General features: G+C 32.9%; 1 protein-coding gene across 1 annotated transcript; it reads left to right on the top strand.

Moving 5' to 3' along the window:
- Positions 1 to 10,040: 10,040 nt before the first annotated feature.
- On the top strand, positions 10,041 to 18,740 carry LOC105331303 (myosin heavy chain, clone 203). Its single transcript, XM_066070396.1, has 3 exons — positions 10,041 to 10,238; positions 10,711 to 10,975; positions 15,309 to 18,740. Exons 1-3 carry the CDS (start codon positions 10,209 to 10,211, stop codon positions 15,845 to 15,847), a joined length of 834 nt encoding a protein of 277 aa, XP_065926468.1. The 5' UTR covers positions 10,041 to 10,208; the 3' UTR covers positions 15,848 to 18,740.
- Positions 18,741 to 20,489: the final 1,749 nt, after the last annotated feature.

The following is a 20,489-nucleotide window of genomic DNA, read 5'->3' as shown; positions in this document are numbered from 1 at the left end:
ATATTTTGAAAAGGAAAAACAAAATAAACATGGATGTTGTTTATACTTTAAATGTTGATTAATAAAATTTCATGTATCAATTTTTTCAGTTGGTGATGTCAGCAAGTTCATGTAAAGGTTTACAGTACGTGCAATATGTGTGCTCATACGTTTATATAAATAAGGTCCCCCGGTCCTCAGCTCGAAGTATTATTATTTTTCTTAAGAAATGTTATTTGCTCATCAGTTGAAGTAAAAAAAAAAAATTTTTACTGTCCCAACTATCTGACGTTTTTCAGGCTTTTTTACCATCCTAGAATTAGTCGTAGCAGATAGTCAGATATATCTTGTTGGGGCTACAGAAATCCAGACGTTTTACATATATTATGCACTTCTTTTTTTTTGTTTACAACGCATGCGTTGTTATGGTTTTTTTTATTTATATGAAGTGAATAGATTTGTGTAAATTTTAAGCGAATCGTAATGTCAGACCTGCACTATAAGTACCGTTCAGTTTTGTGATTTTACCATTAATGTCTGCAAATGAAAATTAATAGATATATGTAACAATATTATTACAATGAATTTTCCTATACGTAAGCAAAATGTTTTAAAATTCCCTGATAGAAAAGAGCTTTCAAACATTGCTGAGAATGGAAGCAAATTTATAAAATTTTAAATATGAGAAAGGCTTTCGTTTTAAAAATTGCTTTTGGTTTTAAAAATGTTGTTATGGTGACTTCATTCACACGTCAAGATGATCACTGTCTTGTTTGCAGATAGTAACAAGCTTACGTGAAATTAGTATATCTTATTTACAGATAGCCAAAGGATTCCAAAAGCATGTCATAACTTTTTAGGGATATCGACATTGTAGTTTAAAATTAACATCCTTTAGAAGATCAGATTTGATGTTCCTAAGCATTGTGCAAGAGATGATATATTTTTTTTTATTATTATTATTGTAAACAAAGGTTAAATATATAAATCATTTTATGAAATATTCACTCTCTCTCACTTCTCACATACTCACATTTTCATCCCATATTAAAGAGTAGGGTAGTTGCTTATGATAGTTATGCCTATGCAGTTAAACTGCAATCCATGTGAAAAAAAATCAGACAAACAAACCAAAGAAAGAAAAAAACAACAGAATACCAAACAAAAACAAAAAAACATAAAAATATTAAATTGATGCATTATTGTACACATGTTAATTCTAAACTGCCAGATGATTAATAAAATCATTCCAAGGAGACCATGCATGCTTTTTCAAATTCATCAATTTCTGAATATGAATATACAATATGTTTCCATTTTCATTCAAAAAATCTCCAATGATTTTAACCCTTTCATATACCAATCTTTGATAAATACATATTTACATGCAATTTTTATATTTGAGATGATATTTTGACACGTTTTAAATTCCAGTAGATGAGGCCACCGTGACATACTATTTGAGTGCGATACAATTTTTTATTAAAATGGTTGGGATCATGGTCATTTTCAAAAAACAGTGAGTCATATGCATTTAGATATTCAACAATGTTTAAAGAGAGAGAGAGTTTAGGTCGTCAAGGTACCTCCATAATATGACTCAGTATAATTCAAATTTAACAATTACATTTATAATGAAATTAAATCATTTTACGTCTTTTAGTGTCAGAAAGAGCAGACTGATAACACCGTCTCACAATGACTTGCATGATAGGGACAGATCTGGTCACAAGTCATGCATCGATTGTCATGCTTTTTGCGATTTTAAAAATCAAAAGCTTAATTATATAAAAATCGAATGTTTAAAATTTACCCATCGTGGTAACAGAACTATAGTTCGCGTAAGTTTTATTCTTTGTTTTTTCACTAGTTAATATTTGTCTGTTATATCTGATTTCCAACTGTATTACATTTGTCTTTCTGTGATAATAATGGCTTAACCAACTTGAGCATTCATAATGTATAAAAATATGTCCTTATCATTGGAAATAAGATCTGGCACTTATATTTTGTGACTTAAACACTGTATATGGCAAGTGCTCTGTCCCACATATTTTGCCCTGTGTTTGTAAGCACGTGCATGTACATGCATACATAATATACATATGTATTTATAACCTGCTTACTTAACTGCTTGCTTAAATTATACATATTACTAGAGTCTGTATGGTTGATGGAACTTGTGTAGATAGAAAGATGCAAAAAGAAAAGAATCGTGTCCATTACAGCCATGAAGAGCTGAACAGAGGTTGACAGACAGGGGTCAAGCACATCCCACCAGTTCACAACGTTCCAGTGGACCGAGAGTAGGCCTGGGTCATTTTGTTTAGTAAGTACACAAATATTTATATCTTTGACAATATCACTCAGCATCCATTGATTGACAGACTTCGTTGAACCCATGGTTTTGATTGAACAGGACACATGTAATGGCCTTAGCTGGAATCCCTCAGCTGTATATGTTTGGCCCCCTCGTACTGATTCAGACAGCATTGGATACTTGTATATTGTCAGAAGTTTGGTTTGTTCCGCATCTATACTACTATATTAAAATAATAGACTTACGAAGCATCAGTGTTTTTTTTATGTATCGCTATGAAATCTTAAAATGATGATTAAAATTAAATATAAAAAGAAATAGCAATATGAAATAAACAAAACACAAACGAAACAACAAAAAGTAATATTTAAACTATAAGTATTTCCTGTTATTTACTTACTTTGCAGGCTCCCATTTGTTATCGATATACTAATGAGTAGAATAAATGCATATTTGCTTCTGGGCTATTGTGGAAAAATTGAAACAATTTTGTAATACAATTCAAGCGCATTTATGAAAGACAGACAATTTGGAATACTTAATAACTATTTGTGAATTTTGATAAGCAATCGAATTTAGATGGTTTGGTGAAAAAAATTTATATTATAATCGTTTCGTTAATAGATATGAAATGACCACAACGTCTTGTTTAATAAATCCTCATTGGTGTCGAAGATCTCGGTAAACACACATCTGTAGCAAATGCAACTGTTTATATAGTGTTACCCGTTGCTAAGTGTGTTGCTAACGCTGAGGGTAATAGAAAGGATTATCAACTGCGTCTTAATCAATCAGATTTTAATTTATTTTAATTCTTGAATGGGGCGCTGCACAAATCTTTTTCTTAAAATCTTCAAATGACACAAACATACAATTTGAAACCACTGGCGTCGGAAGCAAATTGAAAGAGGGGGGGGGGGCTAGACTAATCCTCAGAAATATTGGGGGAAAAAAATCTTACCTGCCAAAAAAAAAAATTCCCAAAATCATGATATTCCTAATCCGTGTGGGGGGGGGGGGGGGGGGTACGTATACTTCCAAAAAAATTAATCTAACCATTCAAATTTACCCTCTATGACGCTATGTCCATAATGGTTAGGTCTAACTTTGCAAAAAAAGAGGGGGGGGGGGGGAGTACCGAAAGTATCACCTCATAATAGTCAAAGAATGATTCCTTATTACTTATATTTATATATTTACATCATCCAGTGTCTTTGTCTGTGATAACACTACGTATCGATTTTGTACTATATAACCCATAATACAAATGACGCCAAATTGAGGCGCCGGCGGGTTTGCTTAGTTAAAGATTTAATTGTGCGGTGGCTTAAAATTATAAAAATATAAGTAATAAGGAATCATTCTTTGAATATTCTGAGGTGATAATTTCGGTCGGGGCGTGATCAAATCTATCATAAAGCCCTTCGGGCTTTATTGGATTTGATCACGCCCCGACCAAAATTATCACCTCAGTGAATACTCAAAGAATGATTCCTTATTCCTTATATAATTCAAACCATCTTACGATTAAACATTTAAATATAAATAAGCAAACCCCGCTGGCGCTTCAATTTGGCTTTATGAGTTATATAGTACAAAATCGATACGTAGTGTTACCACAGGCAAAGACACAGGAAAATGTAAATATATTGATATATTTATATTTGATCGAGTGTTTGGTTATAAGCGATGCTTTATCAAATTACATGTATTTTTTGCAGAATATGTGAGAGAAGTATTTTTAGTGATGCAATTACCGAAAAGATTCGAGGAAGATCTGAGCTACTCTAGAAACTTTTCAAGGAACTACCTGTACAAAAGAGTGAAAACGTGAACTGTAAATCAAAAAGTTCAATTTATTATATTAAGTGGAAGGCAAACATTAGGAAAATATAAAGATATTCTGGATGTAATATCTGTACATGTATTATGATGTGTTTAAAAAAGGAAATACACAGGAATTATAGATGGTTTTATGTTTTAAGTTTGGGCACTGATTAATAAAAGAAATGAAGGCAATGATTCCAACCCATCCGGTGCAAATTTAAAAGGATTTAGTCACCGAATTCAAAAGCATAAATCAAAAGAAGTTTTTCTGTCCGTTGTAAAAAGTGTTCATCTTTACCCTAAGGCGGATTCGGACGCAACCTTGTATTAAGGCGGATTCCACCTTATATTTAGGTGGATTCCACCTTATTTTAGGGTGGAATCTTCCGTATTCCACCTTTTATTAAGGCGGATTCCAATTTATCATAAGGTGGATTCCACCTAAGATTAAGGGGGATTCCCGTTTGTTTTAAGGCGGATTTTTATTACCCGGAATACGCTTAATCTCATTTAAATATTTCGAGCCATATACCGCCCGGACTCCACCCTGAATCTGTGATATTAGTTATACATTCAGAGGAATGAAAGACGGAATCCGCCTTTCAAATTTCGCCTACAGTCCGCCTTAAGTCAGGGTGGAATTTTTTGTACGGGTGTCTAAAATAGAAAGGTCTGGCTCTAGACAGACTTGTGTTAGCAGTATCTGAGCTGTTATCCGTACATTTTTAAAAACTGTTACATTTTCATCACAAGTGCTAAAGAACAGGACCGACCACCCACCCAAAAGTATTGACCCCCTTTTTATGACAAATTTGTGATACAATTTATGCCATCATTCTGCAAAAATACATACAACTTATATTTAATAAAATTCATACCCATATATACTTTGGAGTAGGATGAAATATGCATATGGTTGTGGGGATGGGGTAGGTCCTCTCCTCTGTTTTCAAGCATGTAATTCTCATTCAAACTTAAACCAACTGTTCGATCCTACCATACATCAGCACGTTCACGGACAAACCTGTTGGTCATTGATTAAAAGAAATCATCTTTAAAGGACAAAAAAAAGATCGAAATGCATTTTCACAATCTATACCAGGTATATCACATCTAGGGTTATCCCCCCAGACTATGATTATAAGGATCATTATTGGAATTACTTGTTTTATTTCTCAGCTGACATTGTAAAAGGTTTACCTTTCTGTTTCCATAATCATAAAGCTTGTTCTTTTTTCTGTAAAAGTTTTTTCCTAGTCTTTTTAATTTAGCACATTTCTTTGTATGCCGCATGCGCGATCCAGAGAATTTTTTTCCGGGGGGGGGGGGTCTAAAGGATATCTATGTTTTACGGGGGGGGGGGGGGTCCAAGGCCTCTTTATGGTATTTTTAATATGTGGATTTAATAAGTTTGAATTTTCCAGGGTTGGGGGGGGGGACTACCACCCCCTCTCTAGATCCGTGCATGCACATTTGTCTATACTAGTATACTGAACACTCTTACGTAGATTTAAATTCAATTCACGCCGATCAACCAAGAAATTCAACGGATACCGCTGTTCTCTGCAATGGAAGGGACATTTAAATAGTTTTTAAAAAACAGGGGAAAACCTATTCATCATTTTAATAATGGTTTTTTTTTGTGAACCCAAAACCTATACAGTTCGGAGAAATCGCATAAAGAATTTTTAACTAACAGGATCTTTGGATTGAGCCGGATTATTTGAGAGAGACCACTAAAGGACCATCTGATTGCATGTGCAGTGACATCCATTTTTGGCAAGTCAGCTTATCTAAAAAAAAAAGGTATGGATACTTATTGTGTGTAACTATGAGATACGGCATACATGTATGAAAAAGGAATATTTACATTTTCCAGTGTTTTTTCTGTCACACAACGAATCGATTTTGGTAATGTATAGTCCAATAAATTTCATCAATGAATATTTAAATAACGTACAATTGCTGAAAATTATATGAATACAAGTAATACCTCTTTGAATATTCTGTGGTGATCAAATATGGTTAAGTATTATCAAATATATCATAAGGCCCTTTGGGCTTTATTGGATTTGATCACACACGACATTATTTGATCAACTCATAATACTCAAAGAATGATTCTTTTATTCCTTAATACAATCTGTTTATAATTAGGGTCTTCCGTTTCCAACGGAAGACCCTCTTGTTTTTCTTCGGTTTCTTTTTATTAGGGTTTTCCGTTTCCAAACGGAAGACCCTCTTGGTTTTTTTCGGTTTCTTTATATTATTATTTTATTTTTCATTTTTTTTCTGACTCCTTCTCGGCTTTATTTCTCAAAAAGTTTTCATCCGATTTCCATGAAATTTTCAGAGCTTTTCTAAAGTAATCATGTCTCAACGATGTTAAAGTTTCAGCATTTATGTCATTTCCGTTCAAATTTGACGGCCATTTTTAATTTTTCAAAAAAAAATTGATTTTGTCCGGAGGATTTTAATTTTCTCGAAACCGGAAGTAGTTCCAATTTTTGGAAATTTTCATTTTTTTAACAAAATAATACAATACTACAGTGTTATAGAATTTGCCATGGTGAATTCAAATCTGAAATCTGTTTTAAAATCGGACGATGCACTGCAAAGATAATCGGGGATTAAAAATCGGTTTTTTCGGAAATTTTTATTCCGCGTTATTGGTTTAAAAAATAGCGTAATGTTCAAAGTGAAATTAACTCGTACCAAAAATAATTCGATTTTTGTAAAGTGTTACTTTGACACAATCTCTACCCAGAGATATCGTTCCTGCTTCGCTCCACTTATACCTCTGTTAACGTCTAAAAAGTAGTGCCACGAAATCATTGGTAATGGAGTATTACTCTGAGAAATAGTTCTTTGTTTGTTACCGTGATTTACCAATACATTCTTTTTATTTCAATATTTTAGCGAGGCTTAAACATCGAAATGTAGACTGAATACATATAAAACTTTAATTTATAATATCATGATTGAGAATGGGTTTTGCCAAGAATCTTGGCATTTAGACGTTAACAGAGGTGTTGTAGCGCGGCGTAATACGCCCTCTGGTGAGAGATTGACTTTGACACGTTCGGATTTTTTTGTAAGGTCGTTCTTGAAATAGTAAAGATTTTTGATAATTCGTACTCCGAATCATTCGAATTTTGTTAAGTCGTACCAAGAATTATTCTATTTTTTGTTTAAGTTTTGTTATTGGTTTAAGGATTACGTTTTCTCAGGGGCGAAAAAAATCCACTTATAGGAACGAAAAATTACTTATTTCACGTTGTAGCCCCGCTATTGTTGGGCTATTTTTCACTTTCAAATAACTAGGTCAATGACCTACTTTTTCTGCTAATGACCTCTGAATGTTTTTTGAAAAAATTGTCAAAATTTGTCAAATTAATTGTCCACCATTTCCAAGGTTTTCTTTATTTTGTAATTTTTTAGAAATAATAAAACAATTTGTAGTTTGGGAAAAGATAAAATACAAATAGCTTTACTAATTTTATATTTGACTGAATCGTTTTAAGCTCATATTTTAAGTTTAATTTAGTCCGAATTTCCTCTATCAATTTCCAAAATTGTACCCAGTTTTTATCGAGTTTTACAAAAAACTGACTAATAGGAGTTCCAAACCATTGATTGCCTAAAACTGTGTTTGCTGTCTTTATTATGTTGAAATTAACATTATATAAGGTCAATGATCAAAATTTCGAGATATTTTATCTTGAATCGATTTTATGTTTTTTAAAAATTTTCCCAATCGCGTGCCAGCCAGTGATATAAATCTATAGACTAGTAAATACAACCAAAAAATATGTAAAATGATATGAAAAAACATATAGAAACTTAACTTTTGCAATTACATTGCAACAGAAAGTCTTTAAGATAAAAAAAGAATTTTTAAAAATTAGTCCGAATTTCCTCTGTTTTAATATTTATCTACCTTTGTCGGAGTATATTTTCCTCAAATAAACAAATCATGGATATCAGTATCGATATTTGTTAATAACGTTGTTATTTTGTGTATTTAAAACAACTTGGGACTTCAGATATTAAACTTTGTAAAAATATTTTTTGAAATCTCAAACCCTGAGTAAACATAATCCTTAAAAACTCTGCTTCTTACAGGAACATCTAGCTTTACTCTCGACATTAACGGAAGACCCACTCGTTGCTTTGCAACGAGCTTTGCTCTAGTATTATCTTAATTTTTATTTAATGTCTCGTTTTCTAAAAAATGAAACATATATCTATGTGAACTAAAAGTATACTATATTTTAAGGTGTAATGCTACACCAAAATTTTATTTTATGGTTCATTAAAGTGTCATTTCATTAAAGTGTCATTTTAGAAATATGATTTTGTTGTTCATAGAAGGATATATGCTCTCAATTATTTTAAATGATTTTTTAAGTATTTTTATGAGAAAGTAAAAAATCTGTTTGTATGCAAGTAACACACTGTAGAGTTTAAAATTATATAGTGTGAATAAATGTATAATATTATTATCTCATAAATCATGTCCAGTAATGTCAATAACACGTTTCACTTTTTAAAATTAAATGGTTTATATATTTTTTATGCAATGTTTGCTATATACCTTCATAACAGACAGGGGGCATCAGGATGGGCCGGGGGGGGGGGGAGCTCGGCGGAGGTGGGGGGGGGGGGGTAGCTGCCCACCCACCAACCCAACCAGCCCACCCAAACCAGTTTTTCTCCTAGCAGATATTTTTCTTAAATTTACATATGAAAATTGAATAACCCCATGGGCATCGCATAAAGTTTCCTCATCCTCCCCTTTTTTCGGGAGATATAACAGATCAAAGTGAAAAAGAAATAAACAGTGAAATTGAAAGCAATAAATACTTCCTATCGCCCCTCCCATCCCCACGGATTAGGATTTCAAAGACTGCGAATGCCCTTTCTTTTTGCTTGACAATTTAAAAAAAAAACTTTTTGCCCCCCCCCCCCACTTTCAAAAACTATACTACGTAACCCGTTGATAATAGTAAGAATAATCAAAGAAATCATATTACTGTTTATATATTTCTGTTAAAAATTTAATGAATTCATCGACAGAGTAGGTGAAGTAAACTAAATGATTGTTAATGTACATCAGTACGTTAGATAAAAGAAATAGTCAAGTCGTCTTGTATGAGGATTTGACTAACAAATTACATGTACAAGCAAGAAACAAAAAGCAGAATTCCTTGTGCTCGAGTTATGAAATCTTTGAGCCAATGGTATGCATACATTAGACACAATTTTCGTTCAATATATCTTTTTAACTCTGCTTGGTTTTAAATTTACATTTTTAGAATAAATAATGGCAGAAGCATCAGCCACTCCACATTGGAGAAGTTGGAGGAATCTTCAGGTCATCTGGCTTATCGACGAAGTATACAACACGTTTTGGGAGGCGACAAAATTTAACACAAAGAGATTACTGGATCTTGGAGATGAGTTGGACGATGAAAGTCTTTTTCATTTTTCTTAACATTTCCATCATGGAAAACCGTCAAAGAAGCAACAGACGTGGATAAAAAAGAATTGTTTAAATTATTGAAAGACAACTCGGTAAAAACTTTCACTACAAGGATTATCTTTATGAAGATGACAAGGATAAATCGGGTATTTACATCTGGGAAAAGTTCCATACTAAAAAGTAAAGATTACTTTAAATTGCGGGGAAAATCATAGTGAGAAAAAAGATTACTGTCCTTCGATAAATATATATACATGTAGCAATATAATAAAAACCGAACACTAGTAAATACAGCCTTTTTCACTTTTAACGAAATGTGTTTCTAAAAATGTTTTATAAACTTTCTGACAATGATATCGATGGAATTAAATATTGCATATTGGGTTTATTGTTTTACTTGCTTAATTTTGTTTTTGTTTTCTAGAGTATGAACGACTTCACAAAAAAGAAATCCACCATATTTTGGACACTCTCAACAGACCAGACAAATGCTGTGAGCTTGTCAGATTGAAAGAGAAGGGTATAGTATTACATCAAGAATCCTTTAATAACATATTCGAAACCCTTGCTCTTGGATTTGAGGAATCGTCTGATATCATGGCTGAGATTATGGAAGAGTTAATTAAGGTGAACACTTTTACCGAGCTCCTATCTTATTAACATTAAAATAAAACATAAAATAATGTCGTGTAATGTCAACATTGTTATTTGATATTGAAATATTTACATTTATCAGTGTCAATGTCTGGGATAACGCTACAAATCGATTTTGTAATGTATTATTTAATACATTTCATTAATGACTATTTCAATATTTAATCGTACATTTGGTGAAAGTAAAATGAATACACTGTATAACTAATAAGGAATCATTCTTTGATTATGAATATTATGAGATGATCAAATACGGTCGCGCATGACCCTTCGTGCTTTATTGGATTTGATCACTCCCGACCGTACTTAATCACCTCATAATATTCAAAGAATGATTCCTTATTCCTTAAATAATTTTTTAACAATTTTAAAAAAAAGAATCGATTTATCGGAAAAGAAAGACTACCTTGACACTAACAATTGCACTTTTTATGTTTTTAAACAGAATAAAGGTAACACGAAATACAAAGACCATGATCGCAAGAACTGGATTCAAACTGTTTTGAAAAAGGAAAAAACACCCATTCCTTGGGACCCGCTTGTATTTTACGTTTGTGCAAATAAATATAAATGCGTTGTCAGCATCCAAGCCAATGACACTGATGAATACCGGTTCTACCCTGAGACTGTTTCCAATAAACCCACAATCAAGTTTGCACGAACTGAATTGTCAAAATATATGTGTTTAAAGCGAGACCAAGAAGTATTTGGTAAGTTTTGAAACCTTATACATGCATGAGTTCTTTAAATAAATAGTCACATATTGTTATATCTATATAGCTACTTCAGATTGTAGCTAGCTTGCTGTCTTGTAACTTATAAATATCATAGTTTAAGAAATTAAGTTTTTTCAATATAGGTATACATTTGCCACAACATAGCACATCCAAGTACTACTAATCCATTTAACATTTATTTTACTGTCACAAGACTTACATGTACCTAAATGGTTTACAGATATTTTTTTCAAAATTACGTGCATCACTTGGCCGATTTTTAAAAACACTTAGCTCATAAGGTTATCTTAATTTCCTCCAAATTTACGAAGAGCATTGCATAATTATTTAAACTATAAACAAATGTAATATGAGAACTGAAACGAAACTTATCTATTTGATCTCAATAAATTCTTACGCTTGACAAAGAATCCTCTGACTTTACCTAATCTTGCTACTATATCCTTGTCAGCAACTCCCTCTGATGTCACTTAACTTCCAAGGTATGTAAAATTTGATGTGCGTTTAATATCCTTTCTGTTCAGTTCTATTTTCAGTGGGCTTTTTGTATATGGAGACATAACTTCTGTTTTCTTTATGGCAATGTTCATGGCAATTTTGCCGGATTTACTGTGTAAATAAGATGTTTTTCTTTGCATTTGCGTTTCCAGTGCATTAGATCATCTGCATAAAAGTCCTATAGTTTGCTGAAAATAGTCCAACTGATAGTTTTGTTTTATCTTCACTGAGAGTTGATCTCATTATCCAGTCTACTGCTACGATGAATAATAAGACTGATATCACTCATCCTTTTCTTACTCTTGATTTCACAATAAACTTTGTGTTCGAGGAGCTACCAATTGTGCATTTAAATTCTGCATTGAATGCTTAAATTTATTAGATCAACTATTTTAGATGATAAACCATAGTGCCTCAAGACTTTTCATAATCTGTCTTTGTGAATACCATTAACAGCTTTTACAAAGTCAATAAAATTTATGATGAGTTCTCTTTGCCCTTCTGTACATTGTTCTATTATGTTTCTTATTTAAAAAAAAAAACTTGGTCACAGCAGTAATATAAAACTCTTGCTTGGTATAGAGAGTAAAGTAATACCTATCTAGATGTCCGTGAGATCTCACTTTTGGTAGTTTGATTTAGACCATGTTGTTGGTATCATGCTCTCTTCCATATCTTTTCAAAACAAAATTCAAGTTATGTTCAGATTTCGCTTGGTTTAAGTTGCCATTCCAAGGGCCTTCATTGTTCTTTAAACTCTTGATTGCTGTGAATATATCTAATTTTGATTATTATTCTGTGTTTATTCCGAAGTTGGTGTTTGATTCACATATTTTTGTACTGCTATTAGGGTCTGGGTGGCTCAATACCTTCTCAAAATGTTCTTTCCATCTTTGCTCTTGCTCTTTCTCAGATGTAATCATTGTTCACTGCTTGTCTTTTACTGGCGTGTATTTCTTTGTGATACGATAATCATCACTATCCTCTATTAAATGCTGGCGCTTTCTCAGATTCGTTTGTTTAATATCCAATGAAGTTCTTACGGTCCATCTTTGTAGCTTTATTTACTGCTTTGTTACTGTTCGAGTATTGTTCTCTCAGTTTTTCTTTGATTTTTTCCGAATGTGTGATACCCATTTCTTTTCTGTTGTCGATGATGTTCTATGTATCTGGTTTTATTCAATCTTTATGTACTTGGTTTCTAAAACCTTTAATTTTCTCGCTTGTTAAGTGTATTCTTCATTTTTTGGTCACTTTCGTCACTCTTAAACTTAATCGGTTTGTTTGCTCCAAACTAAAATCTTGCTTGGTTTTGATGTTATTTAATACACCAGTGCCGTATCGTTTCCTGCTGCTTTTGGTACTGTTTTCATCAGTTTAAACTCTGCAGTTACTAGGTGGTTTTCACTGCCTATATATGCACCTTATTTTTTTATTCTCGTGCGTCGTCCGTCGTGCGTTAACAATTGCACATTTTAACTTCTTTTTAAAAACTACAAGGCTGACTGTAACTATTTTTGGTGTGAGGCATCTCTATGGTAATAAGAATCTAAATTGTGAAATTCATGGCTCAACCATCCCGGGGCGCCACAGGTGGGGCCAAATACGCAAAAAAAGCTAAATTTTCAAAAATCTTCTTCTCACTCCTACACATGTGAGGAAAAAACTGGTTGCATAGTTGTGTTGTCCATGAGGCCCTCTACCAAAATTGTGAAATTCACGGCCCCTGGGTCAGGGGTTCTGGCTCTAGGGTGGGGCCAATACGGCCATATAGTAAGAATGTATTAAATCTTAAAAAATCTTCTTCTCTACTCCCATTTTTATTTGTTAAAAACTAAATGCATGATTATGATGTCCATAGGGCCCTCTACCAAAATTGTGAAATTCATGACCCCTGTGGCAGGGGTTCAGACTCTAGGGTGGTGCCACTATGGTCATTTTAATTAGTAAAATCTTAAAAAATCTTCTTCTCTACTCCCATATATATTTGTTAAAAACTAAATGCCTGGTTATAATGTCCATGAAGCCCTCTACCAAAATTGTGAAATTCATGACCCCTATGTCATGGGTTCAGGCCCTAGAGTGGGGCCAATATGGCCATATAGTAAAAATGGGTCAGGGTTCCAGACTTTCGGACAGGGCCAACATGGCCATACAGTGAACACATATTTCAAAAATCTTTGAAAATCTTCTTGTTTCATAATATATATTTGAGAAAAACTGCATAATTATTGTCAATGAAGCCCTCTACCTAAATGAAAAATCATAGTGACAATTCTGTGTTAGGAGTTTAGGCCAATGTGGCCATAAAGTGAAATTGTAATAAATCTTAGGAAACATTTTTCTTGCCTCTGCAGTAGTGGGAGATAAATTGAATGGATGGTAATGGTGTTCATAAATACCTTTATCAAAACTTATAAATTCATGGTCCATGGAAAATGGATTTATGCCCTCGATCGGGGCAAATATGGTCATATAATGAGAACGTATTTAATCTTGAAAAATATTCGGAAGATATAAACTGAATACATGGCGACGATTTCCACTAAGCCCTCTACTTGAATCGAAAAATGCATGACTCTCTAGCTCAGACCTTTAGGTATAGCCAATATGGTTACATTGTAAACACATATATATTAAATTTTGTAATATTTTCGTTTGTACTTTCCCAGTCGTGGGAGATTGACCTTATGTATTGGTAATATGTTCAAAATGTCATCTTCTTAAATTGCGAATTTGTAATTCATCTTCAATAGTAGCCCACAGTAAATGCATTAAACTTTAATAGCTAAAGAGGATTAGAAAGTACAACTTCAATCACAAAAGTACGCCAAGGCTAGAAAACCTCATTACATTCTCGGATACAAACTTATTTTCTAATTGTCAAAGGCCTGATGACCTTTTCTTACCAAAATTTTACAAGCTGTGGCCCCCAAGGCTATATAGGATAAAGATAACTTGGGATTGCCCTGTCTCCGGTCATCTTTTATAGTTGATGTTTGCAAACATCAATTAATAAAAGCGGGGGTAACACTTAGAGGAATCTTGGATTAGGGCGTAGAGTCCAAAATAAAGCTAAAAATGCAAGCATGAGACCCCCAGATCTGTCTACTGGCTATGGTATTCAGGTGAACGTCAAGGCCTGTGGGCGTCTAGTTAAAAATTCTGGTGGTAATTTGTTTAGAGCACGTTGTGGAAGGGCTAGGTTGTTGTGTCTGTATTGTGCCTTGTTCTGTTTACTGACTGAATTATGGTATATGGTATGTTTTCTAGACAATGTGAGCTCTATATTCTTTAGGATCAATTGTATGCTTCAAAAGAATGTATTTACTAGGGATGCGAGCATTGTTGTCAGACACGTATCAGTCATACGTATTGTAAGGCTTAATTTTCAAGGCGGTATTGACCTTTTCCCATAAAGTTTGGCTGTTAATATCATGGGTATTTGACAGATTAAAGGGGAGCTAAAACATAGTTCTATTGAAAAATTAGAAAGAGATGCATGAATTCGTTGAATCAGGTGATCAATGTTGCCCATGATCCTGTACTGTTAGTAATTTGCCCTATCTGTTAACACAGCGCCAATATTGAATGTTTTTTCATTTCAAAACCAAAATATGATCTGCATTGGAATATGACTGAGAGATTCATACTAAAGTATAAAACAATGAATTTGTATTTTGAATACCGATTGTAGCAGTTTGGTATATGGAAATAATGTCTTTATACCTAAAGCGATATTTATATTGGTAATTGTAAGCTTGTTCAAAAAATGATAATATGAAATTTTATCTTATTTCTGTGATAGATTGTGTGAACCCGGCCGGTTGTTACACCTCCTATAAACAAAAAATGCGAGACACAATGAAAGAACAGGTTGAAGTGATGAGAGAGGACGACGAAGAAGCTAAAGACATAAAAAATAATCCAAACAAAGATCTTTTAGTCGATCACATTACCTGTTTTAAGAAACTGGTAAGTGATAAGAAAGATCTGAAGGAAAACGTGAGTAGTCTCCAAACATCATTAGAGGAAGCTATAGAACAGAAAGAGGAAGCTATAGAACAGAAAGAGGAAGCTATAGAACAGAAAGAGGATACAGAACGATCCTACGATCAATTATCTGAGATGTTTGATGAACTTTTGTCCAAAAAAAGGAAACTTGATCAAGAGACAAAGCAAAAGAGACAACAGCGAAATTTGTCATCTGCAAGCAGTAATAAAAATCATATTAAACAGAGAGAAATGAATCAAGCTCAAGATTGTACAACCAACCCTGTTCGTGTTACAACAAAAGGCAAAAGCCAGTCTAAAACAGAAGACACAATGCCACCTGTGGGAGATTAGGTGGAAACAATATCGTAATATGAAGACATAATACCCTAAACAGTGCGACATTTAAGTCCGGACATGACAAAGTCCGGGCTTTTAGCTACCCTTTCCGTTGGACATAGCTTACTTTTGTTTATATATCTAGGTGGGACATTTTACTTTGATCCTATCATGTCAGCATGAATGTATAAACATTGCACTAGTTTTCTTATAATTGTCTCTCAAATATCAAAATCCCATGGGATTTTGGTGGGATTTTTCATCCCATCTCAAACCCCACCAAAATCCCATGGGAGAAAAAAATCTTTGTGGGATATAAACTCCCGTGGGATTTTTTCTCCCATCATTGGTGTTGATAGGATAATTAATCCTATAAGCGGCTTTTATAGGATTTAAAATCCTATGAATGACCATGTTGGGATATTTTATCCCAGAGGATAAAAAGTCCTCTAAATATATCATCTTGATTGATTGTATGTTGGGGTTAACTAAACACTTATAATTCAATTGTCTGATCATATAGTCTAGTAAAAGCAATATTCAAACAACCAATGTATTAATTTATTAGATAATGTCATTATATCCATCTAATGAATTACATGTGCTAAATTATATGTACCATCAATAACATATTCTTCATGAAATGACTTAATAGAGCTTATAACATTAATAAGATTTAACAAATTCTGAGAAAATAAATACCAAAAATTACCAATTCTATTGAATATTAATGAAAATATTTCTGTTTATGTAAACCTATAAACTCTTACTTTTCACTGCCACAAGGAGACTCATTTTTGTTTTAAATTTTGATTGATTGATATGATTTGATTTGATACTGTACATCAGGTGAACCGGCATGACCCAAGGAACAAGAATATATATGATTTATGGGCGGGGATCTTAACTGTTTTCAAGATATATGGGCACTTCCTGTTCAAAGGGGGGGGGGGTCATGACCACCCTTGGGGCCCATGACCTATATACTATTTGATGCTCCTTGACACAAGGAACAAGAATATATTTGGTTTAGGGGTGGGGATCTCAACCGTTTTCGAGATATTTGGGCACTTCCTGTTCAATGGGGGTCAGGACAACCCCCAGGGCCCATAACTTACATACCATTTGATGCCCCTTAACACAAAGAACAAGAATATAAGTAGTTTGGGGTTGGGGATCTCATAGGAATTTAATGAGATATTTAAATTAGGGCACTTCCTGTTTCAGGGGTAGACGGAACCACCCCCATATGGCCATAACCTATATACCATATGATGCCCCATTACACAAGGAACAAGAATGTATATGGTAAATTAGGGGTGAGGAGTCACGGTTTTTTAAATATTAAGTAATTTCCCAAACCTGGGGGTTGGGGAATATATATAGTCCCCAGAGATCATATCTATAATGTACCATGTATTGACCATAATTAACACTCAATATATTTAGCATTTGAAAAATCCATGTCAATATCTTTAACGGTTTTCAAGTGATAACCATTTACAATATAGTGTATAATTTTTCCCTAAGGATTCAGTGTTAGACCCCACCCCTATTTGACCCCCCAAAACTATGGTTGCCCAACCCCAATTTAAAAACAATAAATTTAAAATTTAAAACAGGGTATGCAGGCCTATCATATTCTAGATGTAGAGTTGTGTACAACTCTGTTCAGCCATCTCTGAGAAACACGATGGACAAGTTCAGAGGCAAGAAGGAAGAAAAAGAAGAAACCGCTTTCAAAAACAATGTCTCCAAACTTCTTTTGGGAGACTTAATTACAAAAGGTACAATGTAAACAATTGTTTTTATATACATACAGAAGGAGAGTTTATAAATACTCCCTCTTCGGTTACATGTGTAGAATGGCCTACACTTGAGTAAAATTTGGCCTACCCAGAAAGTTGGAATTTCCTATCCTGTTGACAATTTATAGGCTTAAGTTAATTACTGAGATAAGAATTATAAATTAATACTTTTAAAACAGTTTTTATCAATTTAATCATTAAATTTATAAATCTGCAGTGAAGTTGCTCTCTGGTTTTATGAAATAACATTATAAAAGAAACCTGACAAATTATAAACCCATTTTTTTTTTTTAAAGAATATGTTTCTTTCAAATGTAGTAATTACATGTAAACAAATGTAGTTATCATAGTATCAACCTTAAAAACCCAAGTGTATGTATCCAATGCAAAAGTGATATTTAAGATGTTTTTACATTAGTTAAAAAATCATCTCCCTTCTTTCATTACGTATACATGTTTGATATGTAAAGGTACACTTGACCTTCAAATAACATCACGGTAGCTACTATAATTACGGTACTACTATTGAAACGAACAAGAATCAACATATTTTTACCCCTTTATTGTATATATGCGTCAAAAATATACATGTAAACATGTAAAAATTGAACATTTTTCATGAAATTCTTATCCATCTCCAGCTACCCTGGTGTGTTTGAATTTTATTTAAATTAAAGGTAGGCATATCATACTTGCAGGTCCTACTGTTTATCAAAAGGAGACTAGAAACCAGAATAGATAAGATATTCACTAAATATGATTGTTAACTTCCATTTTCATATTGGAAACAAAAAAAAAACACACATGCAGGATGGCATCGTCTAGTTGTGAATAAAAATGCAACAAATCATCCAATTTACCAAAAAAGAGCAATTTCTTAGCATCAGTGATGATTATTTCAAATATGTGTAAGAAATGACCCAAGAAAATTGCTACAAGTTTCATAATATTAGGTAAAATATTCCAAACTATAAATGCTTTTTCTGACAATCAAAATAGGGGGAGTGTAATTCATGTAATAGTTTTTCTAAGTGATTTGATGCTTTTATCATGGTAATATTATGTAGATGTATGTAATATGAATAAGGTTTAAATTCTTATTCAAGGAGGTTGAACAACAATTGATGTCTAAAAGATTAAGTTAATATGTTTTACTAAAGGAGAGCCCCATGAATCTGTGTTAAATAGAGGAGTGGGGAAATGGTAGGTTCACTTAAATGGCTATATTTTTCTTAAATCTTAATGGAATTGGCAATATGATGCATATTTTTTCTCAGAATTGCATAAGCTTTCTAATTTCATCTTTTCATAGAAATTTAGTGTAAATTAAAGAGATCAAGTCAGACAGTTTTGGATAATAATGGGAGTAACTCCCTCCTAAATTAATATTTAAAAAAAAAAATAAAAAATGTTTATAAAGATATTAATTGTTCCTCTTGAGTTGGGAATTGTAACTCGTCATTTTTAAAAAAGTGTTCATCCCACGGGTACTTAATTAATACTAAGGAAGTTTTCGTCCCATGCTTTTCCTTTATGAAAGGAGTCATTGTCCCATGCCTGTTAAATGAACTGGGTCCCATCATTGTGATAAATTTAAGGTTCTCAAAAATTATAGCTCACACAGCCTCAAAACATTAGATTTGCTGATCTGACTTATATTGGAATCATTATTATATGATTGACATTTATTAGTCAAGATTGTTTTAAAATATTTACTGAATGGCGGATCAGAGGCTACTAAGAACCCATTAATTTCTTAAATAACATTTATTTATTATGCAGTTGTATTAGGTTGGTCTCGGTGGTACTTTTATGGATATTGTGAGGTTATACTACAAACACTTAATTGTTTTATTTAATAGTTATGTTACATATTAAATTTTTCCTAATACTCTACTCAATGAGCTCTGAATACATATATGTATTTTTAACCAGTGAACCCTAATGTTCAACAACTCTCTCTCTCTCTCTCCTAATGAATGATTTTGGTTTGTTTCAAAGTTAATTATGAACATGATTATATATACCGGGTATGTTCTCTTTCTCTTTCTCTCTCTCTCTCTCTGAAAATTTTTGGCCTTAGGTTTTAAATTGGTATATGATATGTTCTTAATTTAGGAGTATTTAATGTGGATATCCATTTGCCATCTTAGTTCATGTTCTCTCTCTCTCCCTCTGAAAATTTTTGGCCATAGGTTTTAAAGGATTAATTCTGATTTTTAACTTGCAGTTACCTACATGTAGTACTTAATTATTTCTAATCGACTTCTTCTATTCATTGACAAGATGTTTTAAAATAGTAACTAAAAGCCTTGTATTTATGTTACTCATAAATATTTACTGAAGTTGTTGTCTTTCTGGGCAGTCATATGGTATATCATGTACATGAATATTGTTGTTTGACAATACACGTATTAAAATGTACATGTAGTAGTGTGACAAGGACTATTCATAAAAGCACAGTGTATATTCTAGATGATGTAGATATACTGGCAGCCTATGAAAATATGCCCCCATGTACTTCATGTATATATATATTAACTCATTTTATTAGCAAACAGCAGTTAGAACATGAACTAAGATGGCAAATGGATATCCACATTAAATACTCCTAAATTAAGAACATACAAACTATCAAAGGAAAAATTTTGCCTAGAAAATAACATCTCAATGAACATTCCTAAACATATTGTTAGCCAGATCAACAATGGCACAGTTTCAGTGTGGGGTATACTACCCCTGAAAATAGAGACTGCACAATTTCAGGGTGAACTTGTCTAGACTGAGTGCACATGAAAACTCTGTAGACGAAATACATGTAGAGGACACATTTTAATTTCTTCTATAAT

The sequence above is a fragment of the Magallana gigas genome, chromosome 8 (assembly GCF_963853765.1).
Source record: "Magallana gigas chromosome 8, xbMagGiga1.1, whole genome shotgun sequence".
Lineage (NCBI taxonomy): Eukaryota > Metazoa > Mollusca > Bivalvia > Ostreida > Ostreidae > Magallana > Magallana gigas.
Note: the sequence above shows the minus strand (reverse complement) of the source record. Positions and strands in the feature narration are given on the sequence as shown.

Excerpts from the sequence above, each read along its gene's own strand:
- LOC105331303 (XM_066070396.1), top strand. The coding sequence starts at position 10,209 with ATGGCTGAGATTATGGAAGAGTTAATTAAG. Across the intron at positions 10,239-10,710 it reads TTATGGAAGAGTTAATTAAG|AATAAAGGTAACACGAAATA; the intron begins GTGAACACTTTT and ends GTTTTTAAACAG. Across the intron at positions 10,976-15,308 it reads GCGAGACCAAGAAGTATTTG|ATTGTGTGAACCCGGCCGGT; the intron begins GTAAGTTTTGAA and ends TTTCTGTGATAG.